Source organism: Anser cygnoides, chromosome 10 (genome assembly GCF_040182565.1).
Source record: "Anser cygnoides isolate HZ-2024a breed goose chromosome 10, Taihu_goose_T2T_genome, whole genome shotgun sequence".
NCBI classification, from domain to species: domain Eukaryota; kingdom Metazoa; phylum Chordata; class Aves; order Anseriformes; family Anatidae; genus Anser; species Anser cygnoides.
Genome location: NC_089882.1, coordinates 19,996,383 through 20,023,665, shown reverse-complemented (window position 1 = coordinate 20,023,665; position 27,283 = coordinate 19,996,383). Strand labels below are relative to the sequence as shown.

Genomic DNA, 27,283 nt, shown 5'->3' with positions numbered 1-27,283 from the left:
CTAGAACAAATGATAAGAAAGTACAAATAAAATATTCTCATCTGCTCTTGGGATTTGGATTTGCTACAAAACACTTCAAATATCCTTTTATGTTCTCATCAGAGAGAAAGACTGAATGATCCCTGAGGACACTGTAAGCTCAAACTGAGAGGAACATAATTTCAGAATCAAAAAGCCCACAGCTACGGATTTCCAGTCCACCACGAAATTCAAATAGTTGAAGCCACTTATATTATCTCAGAATTGTTTTGCCCTGTAGCAGATGGATTACATAAAACTCGTATCTTTCAAATATTGCTTGAATGGGACTTATATGATGTATGACTTTTGCATGACTGCAGCAGAATTTCATTCAAAGCATCCTGCACTTATATTTCTCAGAGGAACGATGTGCAGTTCTATGCACTTTCAAGCAATGCTAAATGAGCTGTGGCAGGGTTTTTGTTGGTGGTGGTTGGTTGGTTGGAGAAGCTCTTTCCATTTTACAGAAGAGAGAAGTTTCACAAAGTTATTAGGTGCCTGAGCCAAATATATCTAATGAAGGAGGGGATGAACAGTCTTGCTAACTTTAAAAATCACCAGAAAGCTGGAGACCTGAGCACCTGGCTCAGGGCTCCAGTGCAAAGTTTCTAAAATAGCTACCAAAATTAATGCCCCCAAGTAGACAATACAAAGACTGTAATTGAAACATTCAAGAGTAGGATTCAGAAATTGCTCATTTTCAGACTTTTGATAAAATTTGTTACATTGGAAAAAAAGAAAAGTTATTAAAACCTGTATTTTAATGATTGGAAATGTCATGCAAAATAAACACTGGAGATATTTATTTTACAGGATATAGTCATACTTTTTGTGAAACAAATTGTGCAGACAGCTGAGCTGCCTACTAAAAATGTCAACTACTTCATATTTTTCATCGAATAATATTCACAAATTTTATGGTCACATAGGAAGGATTTCTATGCTGTCATTTTACTGCCACATTTCTTGCTGTGGCATCTTGAAGTACGAACACACTGTACGAAATTATGTTAGCACTGTCTGATACTTGGTTTCAAAATTCATTGCAAAGTGCTTTAAAAACTGGAAAGGATTACACACTGACATTCTACTGAATTGTGAACTTCAGTCACCCATATTAAAGTTCAAAGTGATTTCCATGTTAACAATGAAAACTGTAGTCAGGCTGAATCAATGATCTCAATAAGATAAAGGAATCTCTACTATCATATGAATAGATTTAAATAAGGAACTTGAATCAATAGTTTTAAGCAACAAATAAGTTAGGGTTCATTCTTTCATCAGGTGAAATGCTATTTAAGGATGATGATACACACATGCTAGGGAATCTGACCAAATATTTGAATGGTGTTCGTTTCATACCTGACTATCTAATCCAAGGAATATGAGCATCATGAAGAACAGAGTTGCCCACAGGGGAGAAAGAGGCATCATGGTAACAGCTTTAGGGTAAGCAATGAATGCAAGTCCTGGTCCTGAAAAGGAAGAAAACAAAGTAAACAATTTATACTTGTGTACTGGGTCTGGCTGGGACGGTGTCTTCCCAGCAGTCTATATAGTTCTGTGTTTCAGACTGTGGCTAGAACAACTTTGGTAACACCAATGTTTTGGCTACTGCTGAGCAGTGCATGCACAGCATCAAGGCTTTCTTGTTTTCCCACTCTGCCTGCCCCTAGCAAGTATGCTTGTGGTGGGCAAGAGGCTGGGAGGAGACACAGCTGAACAGCCAACTCAAATTGCCTAAAGAGACATTCCATACCATGTAATGTCATGGTCACCAAGAAAACCTGAGGTAGAAGAAGAAAGTGGGAGCTGTCTTCCAAGGTGGCCATTGCTCAGAGACTGGCTGGGCATCAGTCTGCTCATGGGAGGGGATAATTGTTTTTGCATCAGTTGTTTTTTACTCTTCTTTCCTTCAGTTATTACGCTGTCTTTATCTTGACCTACAAACAAATTTTCTCAGTTTTTCTCTTCCTGTTTTCCCCCACATTGCACTTGGGTGGGCAAATGAGTGACTGTCAGTGTGGGTGCTTAGCTGCTGGCCACGTTCAACTAGGGACAAATATTTATCTAAATATCTGGTGAAAAGGCTACTCAGAAATAAGGACTTGCTTGGCACATCAGCTCTGCCTACATCCTGTCCAAATGATGAAATGTCCGAATGACGTCCAAATGAAGGTCAAGACTTCTGCTAAGACACCACTGTGCCTTATGTTCTGTTTCTTTGTGTGGGAATACAAGACTCTTATGCGTGACTAAATAACAGTGTGTTGTCTAACTCACTAACACGTTCTGAAATCTGTTTTTTTTCTACCTAAGGCAGCACTGCGTCCAACATTTTGTGCAAGAATGCAGTCAATGGAAGCTGCATCTTGGAAGCCATACATGATACAAGCCGATTGCCTACTGGATTGTTCAGAATCTTCTCTCCATTTCTGAGTGCTGCTGTGGGTACATAACATTCATTCATAAGCTGTATATTTACATAAATCTTTAAAATTGAACATTTTTGCAGCATCATTTGTAACTTCTCAAATATACTAAACTGCCATCTCTCCTAGCTCATACTTTTCCCATTCTTATTTGCCTTTGCCCACTTTTCAGATGCTGCAAACTCTTATGCTACAGAAGGTTTTCTTGAAGTTAGCCAGCTTTTAAAACAGGGATATAAAGGTAGATTCAGAAGTCTGATAAAGGTGCTCCTGCTTCAATAACTTCATTGAAGACCTGTCAATATATTACTGCTTTTTCATTAAGTCGGTGTTCACGAGTTCCCATAATTTCCAGGGTTGATGTAGTCTTTTAACCTTTTTCTATACAGTTTCAGTAATAGTATAAAGCAAGTGCTTTAGGGAAAGAGAAATATTTTCTATGACAGTATCATGAAAGCGTTAGTTGCTTTGTAGTTTTCCTGCTAACCTTGACTAAATTCCTGAGAACCATTTCTCCTTCTCAACAGTTAACCATTATGTTGCTTTTCTTTCTGGGCAGCCCTACTTTTCTTTTTGTTCTCTTGGGTTTTAAGTGATGCTTAAAGATGTTAAGTCCACAAAGATAATAAAGAGCAATTAATTTTCATTAGGTGCCTAACTACAAGTGATGGCAAGTAAAGTTGGATGGTTAATTTCATGTAGAGCTGGGAGAAAAACCTATTGACATTAGGAGATGGCATTAGCAGTCTTAATGTTAAAATGTATAGCTGGATGGTATGTGTTAAGCAAGACTTGAGAGGACTTCCAAAGATTTCTCGTAAAGATCTTGTTTCTCCTTACTTTAAAAGCTTTGTCTTATTTGTTTCTCAGAAGTAACACACATTTTCATGGATTCAGGTCTGTCTCATTTAAAGGAAACTAAATGCTTCTTTTGTGAGGATATAATGCTCAAGGGGCATAAATGAGTAATATATCTGTTAAATAAACTGCTGGATGCTCAGCTGGACTGTTTGTGTTACAATAGTTCATTAACCTAATGAGTTTGGTGCTCTGCACAACAATACTAACGTTACTCACACATAAATGTATCACTAAAAATAGTTAAGAACTCTTCACATAGAATTATTCTAATGAGTTAAGTAACAGATATTTAAGAGGAATTCTGTCAAAATTTCTGCAAAACAGTTAACTCACCCATGAAATATTGCACAGACTAACTATTCTGACAGCAGCCTCTGGACATTTTTTGTTCACTCAGAAAACCGCTTTAGGAACTTACCTGATTCTGCCACTTCTGCAATGGGCACACCTTGTTCATAAGCCATAAATCCAAGAACTGAAAAGATAGCAAAACCAGCAACAAAGCTTGTGCCACTGTTCAAGCAGCAGAGCATGATGCAGTCTCTGAAAATATAAATAAGAAATACTGCAGTTGATCTCCAGAGCCTGGGTTTCTTTCATATATGGAGCCATACAATTAGTAGAACCCCAAGCTGCAGGAATGGACATTAAGCTCTGAATAAGCTGCCAAATGATAGTATGCCTGAAAGAAATCAGTCAGGCATAAGCATATGCTGGAAGATACCTTTATAATACTTTTGCTTGTATTTTAACTGACTGAATTGCAAACCTGTTGCTACTCACTCACTGCTTTTCAACAGAATCTTTTAAAAAACACAGTCAAATAAAATGTAAAAATGGGATTAATAACATTTTTTCTGCAGTAGTTGTAATAATATACTCCAGAGGATATAAATAAATTTATAAGCTACATAAAATTATTAGTAATTTGTTCCCTGGAAAAAAATCCTATCATTTGATCTTAGCTAATTCTACTCCAATTATAGTACAATGGCAATATACATCTATACAAAAATACAATTCTGGTTTGCTTTAAAAACTCTTTTTTAGAAGTCATAGTAATAAAAAACAGCATACAAACTCTAAGAACTTTGTATGTTCCTACGAAGTGTTTAGGAAGTAAGCAAAGACAGAACGGGCGGAGACACTGTCTCCCAGACATGCATCCTACACATGACAATTACAATCCTACAATGGTAATTATGAGGCCAAAGTGAAGAAATATTTCTTTACCTAGACTGGAAATTTCAAAATAGTAAGTCACTTTAAAAAAAAGGGAAATTACTCTTTGAGAAAGGTGTGATTATTCCCCAGAGCTCAGTGAAATATCATTGTTTATCCTGCTTTCAAACAGCACTTCAGGCTTGTCAGATGAGGAGACAGGGATGATTTATTATGACAGTTTAAGACAGTACAAGAGACAGCTGTGTACTTGGGAAAGTAATGATCTAACCTAGATGTCTGAAAATGAATTTGGATCCTAAAACACTGAAACACAAGCCAAGCCTCTAGTTCTGCAAAGCCTACTCCTTAGCCTGGTTTATTCCCTTACTACTACAGCTCTGAAGAAAGTTTTCATGCAAGCTATCTATGAGAAGAAATGACCCTGAAAAATCTAACAGGTTCTGAATCCATGTCTTAAATAATGATTCTCATCTTTCTCATAGAGTTGTAGTGACTTCTTGAGAATCAAAGACATAATTCATATTTTTCAAGTCCTGTCGTATACTCTGGCCAAACCTATTTGGCAATCTTTCTGCATTATTGCTTGTTTAGTTTGGTATTTTTATACTGTAACTTTATCTCATCTGTTCCCTTAGTCAGAAGTGGGGCAACCAGTTCCAGCATCTCATTCCTTCACTAATGGCCCCAGATTGCCTCCCACATCTGTTCAAAGCTCCTCCTTTACTGACTTGGACTCACCTCAGCATCAGGCACATACACTCTAAATGGCAGGAAGCAGGTATACATTTCAGTACTGCAAAGTGAGTGCTGAACTAGGGCTCTTGGGCCGTGGGAGGCTTTGGCTCTCTCTCTCTTCACACCTTACCTACAATTAATTTTGATGATTATTGAAAGAATGTTTTTATGCTTTCGTACCCATTTCATAGAAAACCTTTTCTATATGGCATATCATCTACTAATTGCCCAAACTGGTACAGAAATGAGAAAGAGTTTGTAGATTAAGATGTGGATGCAGAGAAGTCCAGTGATCTTCACACTCCTTTCATGCATGGGCCCTCTCCCTCACTGTTCGGTTATTAACAGAGTTAAACAGGTCTTTTAAAATACCTTCCTAAAATTCAGAAAACAGTCAGAGTTCTAACTTTTTAAAGTTGCTTTTCATATGAAATTTGTTCCTGTAGTTGTGGACAGCCAGGCTAGTCATACATTTTAAATGTTTTAAAGCAAAACAACAATCTAAAAGAAAAAATGGGGAGCACTGTGTCCTTTGCACTTTGCAGAGAAATAAAACAAGGAAAAGACACCTTCCTAACCATTCTTCCCCGTGTATTTCAGCACTGAATAAATAAACCTAGAGAGATTATCACCCCAATCTATCTCACCTAAGAAATCGGTCAGTTCAATGCTGAGAAATTAAGACTAAATGTAATGAAATGTTCTTGATAAAAGACATCAAAAAGATATGCTCTTTTCATCCATTAAAAAAAAAAAAGATACTATTTTAATGGGATGGATCTAGCTGCTCAGCATTTGTGTGATGCTTCTATTTGGAACAGCCAATTTTCTCCAAATAACATTTTAGATAACTCCCAGGCTTTAAATGCAGTCCAAACACCACAATATTTTTCTGTTGAGTGGTGCGGTACAGGATATCTGAGAGCTGCTGGTTCCTGCCTATGAGAAAAAAGGCTGAGTTGGAGACATGTTGCTCCCTGTACATCTTTAGAGCACCTGGTGGCTGCTGCTGCTTCCTCGTGGGGGAAGCAAGACCCAGGTGGTTTAAGCTGGACAATCCTGGGTAACTAGATCATCTCTCAGAGTAACAAGAGGACCACAGCCATTTCTGCACTCACAGGGAAGGCACATGACCCACAGTGCCATGAGGTTGGTTTGGAACAAAATAGTTACAGGTAGGCACACGTTTCTCAAGGGAAATGGGCAAAAGTGAACCTTATGGGATTTTTATCATCTCCAGTTAGTGAGGTATCTATTAACAAAACACAGCCACAGCTCCACCATTTTGTTCCCCAGTTGGACAGTCACAGACCAAATACTTTGTTCTCTGGGAATGTAATAGTGTTTCCCATCCTAATAAAAATATAGCCTCCTAATAAAAATATAGCCTTGAATTTCCATCCCAATATGGGCTATCTTCGCAGGAACCAGACTATCCCCTCCCTTCCTTCCTGCTTCTTCCTCAAATAGAATGAAGTGCGTGCAGTAACCTGCAGTTCAGTCTTTTTTCAGTCTTGTTTCTTTTTTTTTTTTCTTCTTTTTTTTTTTTCCCCCCCTGCTATGGGAAGGAAAACAGAGAGAGTTTGGATTCATTGATTGAGAGACCAATGAATTTTTGAAAGCAAGTGCTCAGGAAACACTGGAAGGAAAACATGAAGTATATCTGCTTTTCCATCAATTTTTTATAAGTATCCTTGGTAGGAAGACATCAGAGCCTGACTGAAGCCCAAGTGCATTTCAAATGAAGGGAAATCTTCAAATTTTTATGAAAACTTCACATTCTTCCAAATGAATGTCTTGACAATCACCTGAATAATTCAAGGCATAATTCAATTTATCCTCTCCCTGCCTGACAGCCTGGATAATGCTGGAAATTCATTCTGCCTTCCTTAAGGAGCTTCTCTGAAAGAGCGACCCTACAGAGCCCTTTGCATCCTTCCAGTCACTTCCTTGCCTTTATAGATTCCCTGACGGCCAATTCCCATTCCTCTTTTCTTCTTAGACTGGAAGCTTGATCAAGGCCATATATATATATATTTTTTTTTTCCAAATTTTGTCCATTTGTTGACAGCATGTGAAATTATTCATTTGTCTTCTGCAACGCAGCAGAAGCGAGGCAGATGCCCCCTGACTTGTACAAGAGCTCATATGTAAAAACTGTCTTCCTGAGGTGCAAGGAGTGGTGCTGTGAAATCAGTGTTTCCCCTGATGGGGAACTGACCACTGTCCAGCAGGGAGCTGGATTAGTTCTGCAAATACGGAGAACATGAAGCAGGAACAAGAATATTTTCCTCTTCTGTCTACTGAGGGAGTCGGAAGTTACAGAATTCTTCCCTTAAGGTCTAAATGGATTAAGATTTCTTAGTTTGCTAAAAATTAGAGGAAACATACGTACACCTCTTTTTATTTATATATGGAAAACATTGCCAGTGGACTTTACTGACTGTTTTCATCTTTTCATAAAAGAGGCACTGTTGATATAAACTGTTGTAAATCCAGGGAGGATTTGGCCTCATGTAATTTTCTCACTGTCTTAAAGCATTACAAAGAAAGATTAGTAGAAACAATATAACTTAATTTCCTATTTAAAGATGTTCAGTGACTTGTTTGCAATTAACTTATAATATTAGTGACCTAGATCAAGTTGCTAATGAGAACCCCCCCCCCCCCTTTTCCCACTAAAATACATCACGTCATTATTTTCTTCTAAAACTTACCCTTAGGAAAAAAAAAAAATCTCATAGAGTGCAAAAAGAGTGGAAGCGCATGTTACAACCAGACAATTCCTTTTTTCTTTTTCTTTTTTTTTTTTTTTAAGTGATAGTTAGAATGTAAGTTTAATTCCACTTTCCACTGTAGAGAAAAGGCTGCATAGCTGTTTTGTACGTCTTGCTCTGTTAACACCCCTGTTTAACTCAGCTGCTTTCTGCAGTTAGCTTCTGTCCCACTTGTTTCCTCAGTTTTATGAAGAATCTTACTTTGTGACACCATAAAATCTGTTCTATCCAGGAATTTTTGTGAAAACACTTTGTTAAAGGAACTGTGAAGCCTGGATTCAGAAAAAAATATTTGGTTGCAGCATCTTGTTCAGGAGCTTTAAAAGTGAGCTGCTGATCCATTTTACAGAGATGCCAAGCTATACTGTCAGGGTCAGAGGAAAAGAAGAAAAATTGTCTAAGTTCTCCCCGGTCACACATCAAAACTCCTGCATTTTGTAATAAGTTACAAAACCATTGCAAAAAGACTACTGCAGTCCTTGAGGAAGCAACAGAGTAGTTTTTTAGACAAGATGCAACTGGAGAGAAATAAAAATAAAATTAAATAACAAAGAAAAGGAGTAGCCTTAAGTAGATCAGCATCGCTTACACTAATTAGGGAAAACTCTCATTGCCCACTGTTCCGCAGGGGCATTCACTACCCTCTGTTGGAGCTTTATCATTATTCTGAAAATAATGTCAATCAATATTGTTGGAATACTGTATGGGATTTCCACTACTTAATGCAGCAAGACATTTGGAATTTTGGCACTCATAGCCATGTAAAAGAATAACTTGTGCTGCTGCTGAGTTACTTTGCTTGATTAGATAGCAGAGTACCCTTAATTGCTCCTGGATAGTTTTGCAGACATTCAGCTGGTCGATACATTTGTGCCTGTGGTTTCCAGTCTCCCAGCTCCCTCTTTCTCTGCAGGATTCTACTGTTTGGTGTTTCTCTGGCAGAAGAGCTAATTGTTGCTAAGATAATGAGATAGTGAAGACATTTTCTAAAACTGGCTCCTAAACTCTCCAGGTAAAATTATAACTAGAATTTAAATCCCTGCACTTGTTGCCCTAACTCCCCCCCCCCCCCCCATTTATTTATTTTGCTTTGGCTTTTGGGCTAAATTACTATTTCCTTTATAGAAAAATGAAAATTTAGTTCTCTGTCTATCATAATGGAGTCAGTACATTCAAACTATCATGTACTGTCTTGTATTAGAGGCTGTTAACAGTAAGAAAGCTAACTAAATAACTACAAATGCCAGAAGAAAAAAGTAGTGTTCATTTTCCTGCCCGTGCCAGTAAAATCGAATGGAGACTTTGTGTGAGAGTCATATGTTTTTGACTGATTCAGAAAAGATTAAAACCTGCTGAAGTCATTAGCAATTTCCTTATTGATTTCTATAAAGACTAGAAAAGACATGCTATCATTTTCTACTGTGCCCTAGCTAGAAGCCAGTAAACTATGGAAAAAGTGACATTCAAAACACAGTCCAAACTCAGGTGAGTTTTGATAACGATTTTTCATAGGACTTTTTTTTTTTTTTTAAAGCCGATATACATTATACAATCAAATACAGCATACATGCAACGTATGGAATTCAATATATTATACATGCTATTGTCTATGTGTGTGTACTGAGTGACTTATGGCTGCACAAGGGTCAGATGTGATCAAAGGGGTAAAACCACCGTAATTTAGAAAAGAGTTCTTCTGAAAAAAATATAAAGAAAGCATTACAGTTCTCTGTTCTATGAAAACATGTGCCTGTGCTTATGATTCCTCATGCAAGTGGCTGAAAGAAAAGGGAAATACTTCAGAGTGAAGCTATGTGGACATCTCCATCACTGAAACTAAGCGTAAAAGTAATGTGTAGAAGATATTACCTGTAGCAGTTGTTATTATAGTTGTTGTAACTTCCCAGAGCTGTCAAGCACCCCAAGCAGATTGCATAAGAGAAAAATATCTGTGTACCAGCATCAACCCACACCTGAGGAAAAGAAATGGAGTGGTTAAAAGAGCTCAATAAGGAATCATAGTTACTTGTATAATGATCACAAATTTGCAGAGGCCACTATACAGGGCAATAGCACCTTGCAACCCTTTTGTAAGTCACAACCTGAAAAACAATATATGCTGTGAGTTAAATTCCCCTCTCCTTCCTAAAGGTATAAACAAGAAACATCTCAGATTGTCTTTACGTAGTCAAACTAACCTAAGGCAGAAAGAGACAGACTTTCTAGAGAAGAACCTCACCAAGTAAAAACCTCCAATGCTTCTGTTAACACTATAAGGTGTTAGTAATTGCCAGCTAAATAGAGTCAGCTGCATTTATCTCATTCTCACTCGATCATTTTTTATTCAGATATAAAAATTTACCATGAAAGAACACTTTAAAGAGAAAATATGCCATTTATAGATAATATACAAATTAAGATGAGCTGGGGAAAGAGAAGACAACTTATCCAGGGAAAGGTGCTTTTTTTGTTGTTTGTTTGGGTGTTGGTTTTTTTTCGATAATTAATGGCCACAGTTAAGCAGCAGGACATAGTTCTTCCAGTCATTGTACAGTTAAAGCATAAAAGTTCTGTAGAGCTCATCAAGTAAATAAATTTATAATTATCAGTGTGGCAACATTTATATCCCAAACTGATAAAAATACTAAATCGTAAATCAGAAAAAGAGAAGGAAAAAAAGCACAAACTGATACAGTACAATTATTATCCTCACAACAACCGCAAAAAATTAATATAACGTAACTTTTTTAGTTTCAAAAACAACCCAGTGAAACAGTTTATTTCATCAAGCGTTCCACTAAAATCTGGGTGTGTTACTACTGGAGGTGAATATCTTTTAACTCTTGATTTCATCATGAGAGTGATGTGAAGAAGCCACATCTACACAGCCGCGCTATTTCCAATCCAATAAATTCCACCTCCTGGTTTCCTGGGATAATTGAGCTCTGTAAGTTGTTTTTTAAAGAAGAGCAACCAAAGTGCTTTTCAGAGAAGTAACAAAACATTGGCTGGCTGATAACCAGATACATAGAAATATATATAATATATTATATAATATATATATAATATTAGATAATATAGTATATAATAATATATGATATATAATATAATAAAATATAATAATATATATATATAATAGAAATATACAGAAAATAGCTACAGAATAGCCAATTGCTACTTTGAGTCTGAGACAGCAAGAAAATAAAATTCCACTCAGGTAATGATTTCATGACTGTACTAATAGTAATGCAATACTCATAAACGTATGAAGGGGATGTGTTTGTTTTACGTGTGATCAAGTGAGTCCTTGGTTTCTGGAGCGATTGAGGGTGTTTCCGTTTAGGAATAACATTAACATCAGATTTGATTTGCATCAGTGGCTTAAATGGTTTCATTGCTGTCATACTGAATAAGATACAGCTGATTACATCTCAAAGTTTCACCACTTGGTAAGGGAAAAACTGCACAGAGAAAGCCTTTTGACAGACAGGCTTTTTAACAAGATTGGAAGCTCCCAAAAAGCTGTAAGTAGCATAGGTCAACTGAAAATGCACGGTCTTCTTAAGCACAAACAAAAGCTAGGAAACTGGATCAGCAGACGTAGAATCTGCTGTTTCCTTCCGTTTCAGTTTTTACACACCGTATTGTTGTAGTGCACTGTATGGCACTTAGATGAGCATTAGCCTTTCCTGTTGGCACAGGCCAGCTCCACAAAGTCTTATTATTCCTGGGACAGTAAGTACTAGTGGAAATGGGGGCAAAGAGGAATTGTATTCTGAAGTGAGAAACTCCAGAGCTGCTTGAGAAGAGGAGCAGAGAGCACATCCTTCTGGAGGTCCTGCACACCTAGTTAGAAAAAAAGATGAAAATCTGGCCTTAAGTGGTATCATTTCCTTCAAAGAAAACAATCTCCACTAAGGACAATGACATCTGACTGAGAATCAACATAAAAACAGCAGCAAATACTTTAAACAAAAACATATTCTGTAAGCAAGGGTTCAGATATTTATAAAAGTTGAATCAGATTGGAAAGCCCTTTGGTTTTGTTGCACTGTATGACAACAACCTAGAAATTTCACCAGAACTTATGGCTAATGCTTAAAATGCAAGGAGGAAGCAATTTTATTTACTGTATGGAACAATAGAATTAGTGTAGCTTTGTTTGGCTTATAGTCTTAGAGTACCAGTGACACTATTTGTGATGACCATTAATATTTCAATTTTGGGTTTCTGAGATGGCAAAAATATCTACAATTGATCAAAGAGGAAGCAAATCAGGAAATTAATTTAGAAATCACAGGTAGGTTTTTGACAGTTAGAAAAGTATGAGATGGACCAACTCTTCTATTTTGTCACAAGCCTGAACATGTCAAAGTTTGAAAGGCAAGCAGCTGATATTACAGATCACTTCTTTACTTTTTTGCCCTAACAGCTCATGACCATTTAACAAATTTTGCGTTAGACTTCATCTCTCATTAGGAGTTGAAGATTTTGTTGACATACACAAATTGTTTGTTAGTAGTCTTAGTCACACCCAGTCTTAGTCATTCTTAAACTGTTCCTTGGGGAAATTTATTCTCATGAAAACTTTTACTGGGTAGAGATGGCCCCTTGTAGATACAGCTCACAAATCCAGTCAACATCCATCTGGCTTATGGCAACAAAAGCATTATAAAATATTTCTGAGAGTGGCCAATCATCGTACTGCATTAGCTGGGTAATTTTGCAATATCTGGCTTAGACTAAAAGTTGCAACATTTTCCAAGTACATGGAATGAATGGAGCAGGATTCTGCAGAACAATGAAATTCTGAAGGACAGAGACAAAGAAAACACTGCCAGTAAACTGCAAAGCAAGGATTCTGGAGCCAGCAGCTGGTGAAAGGCTGGGACAAAAGGAGTATGTTTTTTCTGAAATGTGACTGGGCTTGATGTGTTTCTGGCATGAGTAAATTCCAGAGGAAAGAACCTGTACCAGGGAACATCCTGTTCATGCTTTATAAACTCTGTATCTTGAAAATCCTTTGGTTAGTGGTATTTAAGTCAATTCAATACTATGCATTCATAAATTTGGGGGCTGAAAACGTTTTATAATCTTCCACTACCTCCTACTTTAAAGATGGATTTTTTTCTTTACTTTCCTTTACCTCATATTTTAAAAATTTCCATTCCAAAACAAGATTAAAATTAAAGCACAAAACCTTCGTTTATTATAACAATATTAAAAAAAAAAATCTAAACGTCAAAGGGCAGAACCTTTATACCTGCTGTGCTCACAGTCTGCCTCCATGTTACAGCCGATCCCCAAACATGCTAAGCCCAGCACCGCTTTAACATTAGTATGGGCAAACCAGAAGAACACAAACACCAGTTCAGAATACAGCAGCACAGCTATTGCTCTGACTCCTGTGCAGAAATAATTCTCGCTGCCTGCTGGTTGGGAAGAAGAGGCTATTCAATGAGCCCATGTGATGAAGCTTTTATCCCAAAGGGAGAAGGTGACATAAAGAAGCCTCAACTCTATGGCACTACCTGCTTTCCCTAGGCATGATGGTGAGAAGAGGCAAGTCTCTTTCCGTTTTCTAACCAGGAAGGGGAACAGCAGAGCTGTCTGTGCCCTGTTCCCCATTTTGAGGCTTTATCAGACTTTATACCGCAGCTTTCCTGATTCACAGCACAAGCAGTGGTCTCAGCTGTGTCCTGCTGATTACTAACTTACACAGGGACAAACACAATTCCACTAAACAGAATAAATTTTTTAAACTAAAAATGGAAAATGCTATTTTGCAAAGTCCAGCTCTCAAAAGCCAGCAATACCCAGAAATTAATATGCCTATGTAACCTTAATTTGGCCTTCTTGTGTGTAGGTCTAGGACTCAATCTTCACATACACGACTGCAATACTACTCTATATTCTGCCCAAGAAGATGAATCAAGCTAGTCAAATAGAGGATCCTTTTGTCTAGACAATCCCTTGCCTCTTTTATTGTCATAATCATAGCATATGTAATGAATGAAGAAGGATAAAGAAGGAAAAGGACGTGCTGTGGTGAAGACAACAGAATACTGCTCTGGAGAATTAGATTCTTGTGTTGCTGCTATAAAGTTTCCAGGTGATACTATATCCATAAATCACTTAAATAAATCCTTTCACAAATGTTCTGACATGTTGCCTATGCTGGGAAAGGGAAACTTCAGAGATCGGAATTCATGGGGATTCCTTCAGCAGCCACAAGCCTGCTCTCAGGAGGCTTCCAGGATAAACTGAGTTTAGCTAGCACTTCCACAGTGTCGTGACAAACAGCTGAATGTAACTGAAATGGTGGAAAATTGTTTCACATCTGGGGAATACAGAAAAATCAAGTAATTATTTTCAGTCTGGTCCTCCTAAAAGATAGCCAGTTTAAAAAAAAAAAAAAAAAAAAAAAGCATGTGTTCACCTGAAAAGCTTCATTTTACACCTCAGCTAGGTAGATACCCATGAAATTTCACTATTCTGTCTTGTTGTGCGTGGCTCTTAATTTGCATATTAGTCTACAGCAAAAATGTAAGACACCTAAAAGACATGCTGAGGATATTTTGAGAAGTGGGAGGGGTTTGTTAAAAATGTGATACTTGGAAATCATGTTCAGGGCAGGTTAAGCACACAAATCCACAGCCCAGCATCTCACCCCTCAGTGCCTGTGTCCTGGAGGAAGGCAGGACCCGGTCAGCCTCGTCTCTGTTTGCCTCTGTCTGCAGGCTGGGCTGACAAGCTCTTGGGATAAACACTAATTTATGGTTTAATTTTTCATTCTGTGGCTCAAATAATAGTAAAAATGGGAAAAGCAACCAAAAGAATACGATTGTTTAGAAACGTCCCAGCACAGCATTACATCACCTGAAACATTCCCATTCTTATTCCCTGTTCAGATGTATGTTTCTCTGCTCAGTCCATTGTAGTCGGTTGTATATGTCTGTACACACAAGCACCCTGTATATGGTAACAGCAGCCTTTTAGTTGTTTATTCTCATACCTGCTGTGATTTTTTTCTCTGCTTCTTTAAGTTAGCTGATAAGAACAGCCATTGTGTAACGCTAGTGCTATTGTCAGTGTGACATTAAGTATGAAAGACCCTACATGGTCTTAAAGATATGATGAAATTCACACCCACGCAAAACCAGAGAAGCTCAAAAGATCAGGCAGTATCTGGATGATGTAGTATACAATTACTCACAAAGCACTGCAGCAGGAATGAATGAAGCCATTAGACCATAAGGCTCCCAGCTATGTATCAAACAGGAAAATATTACCAATGTCATTACAAGTGGCTCTGACTGAAGAGCTGCATCTGTCCTGCCACAGGAGAGGATGTCACGATGATTTCCTCCCGGCGTTACTATTCTGCACGCACAGGATCAACAAAGATACTCAGGGAGTAGCTATGGGTTCTTGGTACTACTCTGGGCTTATACGTAGGCTTTAGGCGCCTGTGTATTACAGTTTCAGAGATTTGTACCTAAGGAAAGACACATGCTTCCTCTTTTTGCAACATTTTAAGCTAAGTTTCACAGATGTCCTAATGGTACCATATCACCACGATACTTCCAGTTTCAGAAGACAGCTTGGATAGATTTAAAAGTAATGGGGGGTCTAAAAGAACTGCAACATCTATGTGATCTATTTCTCCATACATAAAAGGAACAATGACCAAGCATTATAAGGATCCTTACATTAAGCAAAATGTGTACATGTGTTTGAATGTGTACATCTGTCTTTCCATGATCTTTCCCATAGTCGACAGTTAACAGCTCTGATAGAAATTGTAAACATGTAAGGGCTGCTATTATTTGTCCACACACTTCATTTGCTTCCATATTTCTATCAAAATCAAGGGAATTAATTTCACATTGGAATTTGAGTACTGGTTGAAACACGTATCCCAGTAGTGTAGTTTCATAAACATGTATTTAAAAAAAAAAATAAAAAATTCTTATCAGTGAGATTGATTACTCACTTCAGCTGCAAAACTCAAAGAATGCTTAGCTGCATTCTTTGAGTTACTTTGGTTACTGACGATTCCATAAGCAAGCACTCCATCTGAGAATACGGAAGATCCTACAGGCCAGTTAAATGCTGCACTCACTCTCTTAAAACATGATGTTCCAAACGTTGATAGTCATTTATTTCCCATTTTGTTATCAGAGAATGAGCAATCACTTCATAGTTCTCTTTAAATTTCAATTATTCATCACTTTTGATGAATCTCAGCAGTATTTGTATTTTAAAGAGCTTTGGTTTCAAATAAGGATTTTACAAAAAAAGAAAAAAAAAGCCTATACTGTCAGGATATAATAAATAAAAGTTTAAGCTAAAAGCATCAAACAGCCGTAGATTTTTGTAACAGTGAGAATGCCTGAATAAAACAACTTGTTGCAATGCAAACTGAAAAAGAAGCATTGCCAGAGTTTATGTCCCACACACCTTGAAAGGTTTAATGTTCATATGTCAGTGTCTCACACAATGTGTGGAGAGTATGTGGAAAATGTCAAAAATAACATCACCTACAGAACATCTCTACCCGTACCAAACCTCAAGGCTTAGCATCTTCAGGTTGGCTTTTACTGCATGTGTTCCATGAGCCTGAGGTGAGTGGTTTACATCTGAACAGCCCAAGAGTCAGTGAAGCCAGCATGGTGTTTGGTGTGCTATAGATGTAGAGATGACAGGCCTTAATCTCGAAGTAGCACCTACATTTAAAGAGTACATCTCTCAGAGCTGAAGGCATTAACTACATGTCTAACACAAAAACATTTACAAGACTAATTTTTCTAGACTTGTATCCCATGTCCCTTAAAAATTGACACTATTATCACTTAGGTGGATTTTTAAGACACGAGGAATCTAACAAGTATGCTACTACACCAGTGTGCCTGCTCAGTGTATGCTAGCGTGCAACTATAAGAATCATTCCCAGAGTGTTTCCAAAACAACTATTTATTACATTCCTCTGCTATATGCTACACTTATATATATATATATTTATATATATATATATATCTTCTCAGAAAAATGATAAAAAAGGCAGTAGTGGAGGACTGAGCATTTCACCTTTGATCTTATTCCAATCAAAGCAATTTTTTGCGTCTTTCTCATTAGGAAGAACATTTAACTATATCATAAACTGTTATGCTGGGCATGGTGTAGCATAGTTGGCAATAGCAGCAGAGAGCACCAGGATGATAAGCAGACTGCTCTATGAAGACTGGATGTGTATACACTGGAAGGAAAGTAACAGGTATATGGGTGGTTTTTCTTTTTTATTTTTTTCTTCTTTTTTTTTTTTTCCAAAGACAATTCCTATGTTCCTCGTATGCTAACCAATATGAAGAATGTCATACATTCACAACACCTCACAAAAAATAAGGCCGATCCATTTTGCATGTTTTCAGTTTCAATGCAGAACACTTTGTCAAATGGATGGAGAATAAATGAGGCCAAAGCACCTGTATCTGCCCTGATGGCCAGACTGAGCAAGAACATACAGTGGGCTTAAAATTCCCTTGCAGAGTGCAAATAATTTCATTGCCATCAGCTGAAATCTCTGTTTAAAGGCATAAGAAAGAATTTACCAATTTGCATTTATTCTCCAAGTCACTCTTTCATAATCAGCTGAGATTTTTTTATTCAATAGCAGCTAACACACAAAAATCATTTGAAAGTCTGTGCCATGCAAATGTGCAAAATGAATACATATTTCGGTTCAAAGTACTGTTCTACTCGAAAAAACAACCCAAACACTTAAGAGACACTCAAAGTGAATAAATTCATTCTTTGTATGTATTCTGCTCTTTCCTCACTAGCAGTATGCTGATAATGTACCTTATTCCTGTGAAGCCTACAGAGAAAATCAAAGAACAAACTTTATCATTTTTACTTTACTGCAAAATCAACACAGTTAATTGTAACTGCATAATTTCTCCTGCCTGAATATAAAATCGCAAAAAAGGCTAATTTTCTGATCTTACACTGATCTTAGTATGTGCTTAGTTAAAAAAAAGTGTTTTTTTTTTTCCAACAGAGTTAATTAAAAAAGACACACTCAAATAGAAATTAAGCAAAAAGCTATTTCATAAAATTAAACTTATTAAACCCAAGGGTCACAAAGTAAAGTAAAAAACCTGCGGGATCCAAGCATGTTGGCACCAGCTATTATCCAAGTAAGCTAGCTCTTTAGCCCCTGCCCCCTATCCCCAAATGCCTTCTTGAGGGAGAAAAAAAAAAGAAAAAGGAAAAAAAAAATTATCCTGTTACTCTTTCAACTAAATGGGAAATGTCATTAAATGGGAAACTAAACCAAAACAAAATATGAACAATGTATTGTGGAGAAGCAGGAAAAAAATGTTGAGTTTTGGATACTGGACTTAGTTTGTTTCTGAAGTTTACTACCCAGAGTTTTTTAAACAAGGCAGTTTCTGAAAGCACTGCCTTCATTAGTGCAGGAAAACACAACTTAAACGGCCAGGCAGAAAATGGCTGAATTAAGCTCTTTTTTCCTTCTCTTTAATGGTAGTGATTCTCAAAAGATTAAAAGTAGGTTAGGCGAATAATAAAACAGCTATGTTTCTAGTGTCTACCTGACAACAGCTTTTGTAGAAGTGAATAATTACATGAAAATCACTTCCTTTCTACCTCTTTTTGGGATTTCTGTGGGTTGCTAGGCAGTCTCTCTCCTACCTTCTGCTAATGTTACTTACAGAGGGGATGAATACAGCATATTCATTATGAGAATGGTGAGCTGAGGGGGAGAAGGACCTAAATACTTGAAGTTTTGTTTATTCACTGCTGTCTTTGGAGACCAACACTATAGCTCAGATTACTTTACACATTTAAATGCTAATTTACCCAGGCATGACTTAGCCAAGTACCACCCTGATAAAATGGAACAGGACCTTCCTCAGTACAGGAGCCACACTAGTAGTATGTTTCTGTGTTGCCAGCCAATGTTGAAAGTCAGGTGCTGGATGGAGCAAGGCACAGTGAGGCTCCTTCTGAGACTTGCAGGAAGAACACTTCCACTCTCTGACTGCTTTTGCTGACTGAAAAAAATGTTTGTTATGAGGCTGGTTTACTTTCCTGAACTCCTTAACCCCAAATTTAGGAGATATCTTAACTGTTCTGGCACGATTCCAAAACTAGCAACCACCTGTACTGTTGTACTTCCCTGCTTCTATAATCAGGAGTGCACTGATATAGATTAGGGTGCATGTCCCTTAAAAAAGAAATTAACATTAGCCCAAATCCTTCTTCTCTGCAAAGTGCTACCTGAGGTAATGAGGGGCTTGATGCTCCTTTGAGATAGCAGCTGTGTGCGCCTGGTTTTGGAAAGGCAGCGAACCAAGTCCAGATGCTGGCATCAGATGCAGGCTTTGTGGGTTTTTAAAAAGTGTCTGATTTCCAAACTCTGATTTCAGTCTTCTAAGCCTGCAATTCACTCTGATTATGGACTTTCTTTTGACATCCTCACAATCACCTTGTGCACCATGATGCAACAAGAGATGAGGAAGAGGACAGAGGCTTTGTATTCTCTTCCCAGACTCAACACATTCTGAGAGTTAGATTCAAATACACAAACCAGCATCTCAGTTAAGAGAAATCCCAACCTGGAAAGAACTGAACTGCTAAGAAGACTGCAAATGTTTTATATCATTTTGTTACTTGTTTCTTACCAAATGTCTCCTTAATTTGGTTAATCAGAGAGAACCATTAGCTGCACACCCCATGTGCCCCAAGCGTCCACGCAACTTTGCTCCCAAATTTAACATCATTACAGAAACACCACAAAGTAACAAGATCCAGCTGCAAATCTCTTATTTCTTTCAATTGCAGTTGAGTGTACTGATTTCTTAAGAGCATTCTTCTCCTGCTCCTTCACTATTTTTTCTTTTAAATAAACACAAGAAATGCTGATAACATTTTTAAAATGAGGGTGCTGATTAGCGTTCCTCTTTACTGACTGCAACACCATCACCAAGTGATCTCAGAATGAAATATTTGACTGTTGCCACATACAATCCAGTGCCTATGGACAGTCTGAAGTATTTCAATATATTTATACTCAATTGAATTGAGTGATTGATGGCAGAGATCATCCTAATCTCTGGAGTATTTTGAATTCCAACCAAAATATTTTGAAGGCCTTTTTTCTTTAAATATTCCATTTTCATAACTTTTGCCAGAAAGCAGAGTTCTGGGGTTTGTTTATTATTTAGGTTGTGGGGGGAGAATGAAGCAGAGGAGTTAGCAAATGTAGTAGGATTGCCTATTTTTAGCAAATTGATTGTTGCAAGATACCTAATTTCTATTAGAGAGTTGCTTGACTGTAATATCACAAAGCAGACCACTCTCTGATAGTATTTTTTGGCTTATTCCTGATACTCTCTTAAGATTCTTATCCAGCATCCTTGAAGCTGGAGGAACACTGGAAATATTAAAAACAGTATTCAACACTGATTGCAAATTCTTTTATTTGTAAGTTTTATTTATTTTAACAGTAAATATACTGTTCATGAATCATTATTCAAATAATTAATCTAACTCGGAAAATTAGAGAAAACTATTTTAAACGGTTACTTAACCTAGCCTTTATAAAAAAGATAATTCCTAAGATTTTTTAAAGCAGTTCTCTTAAGAATACTTATTTTAGAAACTGCACTTTTAACACTGTAAAGAGCAGAGTTTGAATCAAAAGTAAATACATTATAGAAATATAAGGATGATTTAAATTCTTCCTCTTATTGAAAAACAGTCTAAACCTCATACTAAACTAAGTATTCCACAAAGAAATTCCATCAATTTTTTCAATATAGACACTGTCCATTGTCCAATGATGGTACATAATGGTCTGAAGTAAAATCTGACCAGGGAGAAAAATGTTTTATATTGTATAGGTGATAGTACTTAAATGATTATTGCAGTTCAGTGCTGAGCCAAAGATTTCAGATTTATTAATCAATTAATACCATGTATTATTCATGCCCTGTACCAACTAGAACACACATGAAATATAACTAAAAATATTTGAAATAATCACATTTAATTGCATAGGAACTATTCTTAAAATAGAGGATAAATATCTTGAAAAAAGCATTTTCTTACCTTTAAATACCACAATAACTGACAAAAAGACCTTTTGCTTTTTGTAGACCTGCAACTCAAAGACAGACTGTAAAATTGCACCTTAAAGATTATTTTCAAATAAAAATCTTTTTATTTAGACAGAAGTGGAACTCTCATGGTATGAGAACAAGGCTGTAGCACGCTTGGGACCTATTCTGTTTTCAGTACTTACACACTAGACTGTTCCACAACAAGATTATGCAACATGGCTGCATAATACAGTGAAGTGTGTAAGCGTGTGTTAGTTTGTTAAGCAGCCTCAAAATACAGTAAAATTTTTAAATTGGTATTGTCATATGCAGGCTACAACTGTTCTGTCCACCCAAGGGGGATGCTGTACTACAACGTAGAATCCAGCTGTGTTGTGGAGGCTGTGCAGGCATACCTGAATCGGAGCAAAAACCAAATGCTGCCATTAGGAGTAAGTAAAAAGCTGTCTAATATGATGCCAGAAAAATAACTGCCAGAGTGCACTCAGTTTACTTCAGAAAAAAGAGAGCTCCTGCCTGCAGACAAACTATTTGCACCAACAAGAAATTGTCACATCAAAAGCACAGTTTTTGCAGGAGAGCTATCGCCATATTGGAAGCTTTTGTAGGACTCTTGTGTCATTCGAGTCCTGCTCTTTCCAAATGGCGACTATAATAAAGCCATGATGCCAAAGTCTGTATGCCACCTAGGTTAGACACTATGAGGGTGGTTTAAACTAAGAATGAATCCATCTGAGCTTTCCTATAGCCAATGGAGAGATTGGATCCTCCCCAAACGTTATGCATCCCTTAAGTGGGTAGCATACAGCACCCTCTAGAGGAACACGCTTCCCTCTGCTGTTTACACGGGGAGTTGGAAGCACTTCATTAATGTTCATCAGTAGGATACCTAACATCAAAGAGCATGAACTCCGCTTTTCAGCAGTCCCTAGTGATTTTCAGTGGGACCTGTGGGAACTGAAGATGCCTAGCCACCTGAAGTCTTGGATGTTCTTACTCTAGTTGCATATTTCACTTCTACCATCTTTTAATGTCTGTAAAGTGATCTTTTCTATGGCTTTGGGTTTTATTCATACAATCTCTTTTTTTTTTTTTTTCAGTGACTGCAGTCAGCAAGTAATTGTAAGAAAATGGTCCAGCTCTGCTGATTTTTCATGGAAAGCAGAGCGCAGCAGTCATAAGAGCATAGCTTTCTAAACCACAGCATTGCCTTTCTCCAGCCACTGCCAAAAACAAAAACCCAAAGGCAAATTAAGCAAAAAATCTGTGGTATTGACTTGCCCAGAGGTAAAGAACATATTTCCCCTTCTCAACTACACTGGCATAGTGCCATAGATGGGCACTTCACCATTGGATTCTGGCCCAGCTGCTGGAATTGTGCCACTGGCAGCTGCATTTCAAAAATTAAGAAACTAATCAAGTTTCTATAGCATTACCAATGCAAAATTCATCTGTCTCTATTTCCACAGCCTGTTCTTTCTATTCCCTATGTTCCTTCTATATTTGGTGCTGGAAACATCAGAAGTTGCTAGTAAATCTTAGAAACTAAAAATAAAAAAATAATAATAAAAAAAATGAACCCCAATCCAGAGAGGTTATTGCTCCAATTTTTTTTTTTTTTTTTTTTTTGGAGGTGGTCGGCAACCATATGAACTAAGGTGTTGTAAGCCTATTTTGATTTTCAAAAGGATTTTGGAAAAGTCTGTCACCAAAAGCTGTTCAGAAAACTCAGCATCTTTGGTTTAAGAAAGGAAAAAAAATAACAATAACTGATGGTAAAGACAGGAAACACCTGGTAAAGTAGTTTGTTGGGTTTTTTTCTTCAGTAAAAGGAGGCTACCAGTGGAATACTACAATGACCTGTGCTCTGATGATCAATTTCTTCACAACTGTGATATTAGGTTAGTCAGATCAGGTTGGCAAAGATGGTAGTTAAAAAAAGATGTGACACTAAGTTACCCTGACTAACAAGAATGATAGCTAATTGCAATGATGTATTTTATGAAAATTAAATGATGGACAACATTTAATTACATTCAAAGTAATATACATGAGAAAAAGCAATTCTGTTTTGACATACGAGCTCTTAACTGATGATTTTGATTTGGAAGCAATATGTTAAGAGTGTAATAATAATAAAAAATAATAAAAGAGTTATGTTAGACAGTTCCAACGTAGCAGTGGTCAATAAAGCAAATTAAGTGATGGGCACTATTAAGGAAGTAATACAAGGAACACTAAGGTCAAGAATAGAATTATACGACTGAATAAATCCATCATTTGCCAACCTCTTGAATACTCCATCCAGTTCTCACTATAGTCTACTCACAAAGTTCCAAAATAATTGGAAAGGGTAAAGAAGAAGATGAAACACACAATGAAAAATAGCTTTTTTTTTGTGGTATGTATAACCCACACATTCAGACAGGCTAGTTGACAACAGTCTGGAAGGTCCCAGGGCACAAGTTCACCACAATTCAGCTATGTGACCTTAAGTCCAACAGTACCCTGGGAAGAGCCTTACCAACAGATGAAGGGAGATGGGTGATCCTTTCTTTCTGCCAAGTACCGTTGGGACATACAGATTGCTGTGTCCAGTGCTGGACTCCCAGTACAGAGACACACAGACTTACTGAGTGAGTCCAGTGAAGGGCCACAAAGATGGTTAAGGGTCTATGGCATAAAACACATAAGGAGAGGCCAAGACAGCTGAGACTGTACAGCCTGGAGATGAGAAGACCTGGGTGATTGTATCAATGTGTATAAACACCTGATGGGGAGGAAGTAAAGAAGAGGAAACCAGGCTCTTCACAGTGGTGCCCAAGAAAAGGTCAAAGAGGCACTGAACAAAAACTGAAACACAGGGCATTCCTTAAAAAAAAAAAACATTTTACTGCAAGGGTGATCAAACACTGTAAGAAGTCAGCCTGAGAGACTGTGGACTCTCCATCCTTGGAGATGTTCAAAACCCAACCGGACATGGCTCTGAACAAGCTGTTGAAGCTGCTTTGGGCAGGGAAGCTGGACAAGAAGATCTCTTTTAGTACCTTCCAGCCTCAACTATTCTGAGATTCCAGCTGAGTTGGGTAAGACATTTTCTGGAACAGAAGTGACTGAGCTGGGATGTCAGAGCAGTTTAACAAGTCATGAATGACGAGGAAAGAATAAGTAGGGATCTTATGTTCACTGTTGCTATCAATGCAAGAAATTTTGGATCATCAGAGGAAATCTGTAGGAATAGGAAGGATGGAAGGAAGAAGGAGAGGAGGTAGCTCTTACTGATAGAGTGAGCAGACCTGTGGAACTGGTTGCCAAGAGAGGCTGTGAATGCTAAGTTTTCATGGGCTGTAGGGACGATCGGAAAACTACATGGAAGGGAAATCCATTGAGAATTTCTGAGCATAAAAAGCCACATGGAGCTCAGAAAATCACCTGAGTTGATAATACTTGCATGTCCAAAGAATTCAAGGGACAAATATTGTGTATTCCACTTGGAATCTTCTTATGTCTACTGCTAGGGACTGCATACTGGGCTACAGGTTCTTTGCATATTATCTTATATACTTTCAAGTAAATAATATATTGCCCTTCTTCCCTGCTGTCCAGCAGGTTTAGAAGAAGCTCTCATTAGAGATCTGCAAGGCTGCTTTGTATGCTTCCTTAAACACTCCCTGTACTGCAGAAGAAATTATCTGCTCTCCATTTTACTGACTAACATTATCTAGTCGTTTCCTCACATGAAGAGAACCTTTCTCTGGTTCTCTTCATCTCTCACCTGATATTGCAGGTACCCAAACAAGGACTGTTATGTTTCTATATCTGCACAACGTCCGGCACAATTTCTCCCACCAATCCATGACAGGGATTGTGAAAATTATGAACAATTACTATGAAAGTATTAAAGATACAAATTAATCACAAATCTGTAGCAGTCAGCCACTGATGTGTGATTTTCTGTTCACATAAACATGTTCTGACTAGCTGGCATAAACTTCCTGCATAGGGGCACAGGAAAGTGCACCTGCAGGATGGACACCCCAGCACGGAGAACTTGCCAACATTGCTGGACAGAAATTATCCAGCAGAAACATGCTCAAACTGCAGGTTATATGTGGGCTCTTGTGTTCAGCAGTTCACAATTGACCTACCCATAATGAATTGAATGAATTTATAATTTTGGCCTAAACATCCTCTGGTAGTGAGTTCCACCACTTAATTATCCATTCTGTGTTTTTCTAAACCCACTGCAACTCCATTTTGACAGCCTTTCACCAAGTCCAAGGCAGGGTTCCAGCAGTATGACCTCCTGAGTTACTGGCTGACTGCCCCACAAAACAGGGAATGGTGCCTTGGCTGCAGAACTAGGAAGGCTATACTCTAATTTCAGGCCTAATAATGTGTAAAGCTTCCCCCTGCCCAAAAAGAAAAAAAAAAGGGACGGGGGGGCTGGGGCAGGGAAGACTGTTTCCTGTATACTGCCCTGTAGAGTTACCACTGCTGTTTAATGAGCAGACCAGTGTTCTAAGGAGCATCATGAATGAGATAATTATCTGAAAAGCCACTGTAACTATTTAATTGTCTACAATACCCACCAAAACTGCAGTCCAGCTTGCACCTAATATCTGAATACCTCTACTATAGTCAATTTGTTTGGAAAACTATTTATTGACTAAAGACCAAATGGAAAGGTGAATGGAAATGCTTTTAAAAAACTGAAAACAAACAGGAATGTCTCTAGAATGTCAACTAAAAAACGTATTTAATAAACCAATTAAAGTTGCCAATAAAGATATTTGCCAAGTGACAAATATCATTGTTACACAAAAAATGCTTAACTGGAAACAGCATTGATTTCACACTGCCCACATAATAATCTAAACATTGCCCTTCACTAGCATAATAAAATCTGAATGTTGAGGCAGAAAAAATAAGAAAGAAACAATTCAAAATTAATTACCTTTTTAAAATAGCAGAATTTTTTAGAGTTTCTCAAAACACTGAGAACTGAAATCTTGTGCAACACACTCCTTAAATATTGGCACTGATAATATAGGTCAACAACTCAAAATAAAGTGTATAATTCTATTACAACTTAATCATGTTTTAGTCACTCAGCCTTCAACAAAGCTACAGATGTGGAAAATCTCATTCTAGCTTGATAAAAATTGCCCCTGAAAACTAAGAAAAGCCATACAGTTAATCTGAAACATTTTAAATCCTGTTTTCATTTGAGAACTGTCATTTTCTGTTTAATACGACTTAAGACAATAAAACGCAAAGGATTCAAATGACTATCAAGACAGCCCAACAAAAATATTCTTCGCCTCACTTCAGCTATTTATGTACTTATTATAAATATGGACATAAATACACGTTTGGATACAAATATGTAAAAAATATATTCAATCAGTGCAAGCGTAGCCCAGTGTCCTCTTCTAATTACTGCCAAACCCAGATACTCAGGGAAGGATACAGCAAACATATACCAATCTTAGTCCAGCTCGTTAAGCTGTATCAAAAAGTTTTATAACTTTGTGTGTGGAAATGACTTGAGTATAACACCATGGAAATGCTCTCCTAAAGTGACTTTCTTTTTCCAGGGTCAGTGCAGGAAGCCCGGGAGTCCTACCACCTCTCTCACCCCTGCCACGTACCTTCTGGCCAGTGCTGCTGCCAGTGCTTGCTCAGCCTTTTGGCTGCACATCACCAGTAACCCACAGGCTTTAAACCACATTGCTCCGATGTTTGGTGCCCTGTTTTCTGTCATTTGTACAATCACATTCAAACAATTGGATAAAAATATTTGTAATGTAAGTGTAGAAGACAAGTAACAGGAGCCAGCCAAGAATCCACAGAACTGTTTGCATGACAGCCCAACAAAGCACATAGAAACGAAAAGCCAATAAATGTCTTCAAGCAACAATTAAGGCTAAATGGATTCATGACCACTGTCTACAGGAAACTGAGTTAAAACGAAAGGCTACATATTACTCATCTCTCTCAGTCAAAATAGAAAAGCTATTCTAGGAAGCAAGAGTAAGAATCCAAAGTTACTTCACAGCTAAACCTTCAGAATATCAACTCTGTAGAAGCACTGCCCAGCTTTAAATGGCTTCAGCTTTAC

At 37.5% G+C, this 27,283-nt stretch overlaps 1 protein-coding gene across 1 annotated transcript in view; it reads right to left on the bottom strand.

The window, feature by feature from the left end:
* Positions 1–27,283, bottom strand: part of SLC6A11 (solute carrier family 6 member 11) — a 93,858-nt gene that overhangs the window by 10,333 nt on the left and 56,242 nt on the right. The window contains exons 8-10 of the mRNA XM_013187775.3: positions 9,881–9,984; positions 3,733–3,857; positions 1,384–1,496 (exon numbers count right to left, since the gene is read on the bottom strand). Coding sequence (XP_013043229.1) covers positions 1,384–1,496; positions 3,733–3,857; positions 9,881–9,984 — 342 coding nt within the window. The remainder of the gene's footprint in view (positions 1–1,383; positions 1,497–3,732; positions 3,858–9,880; positions 9,985–27,283) is intronic.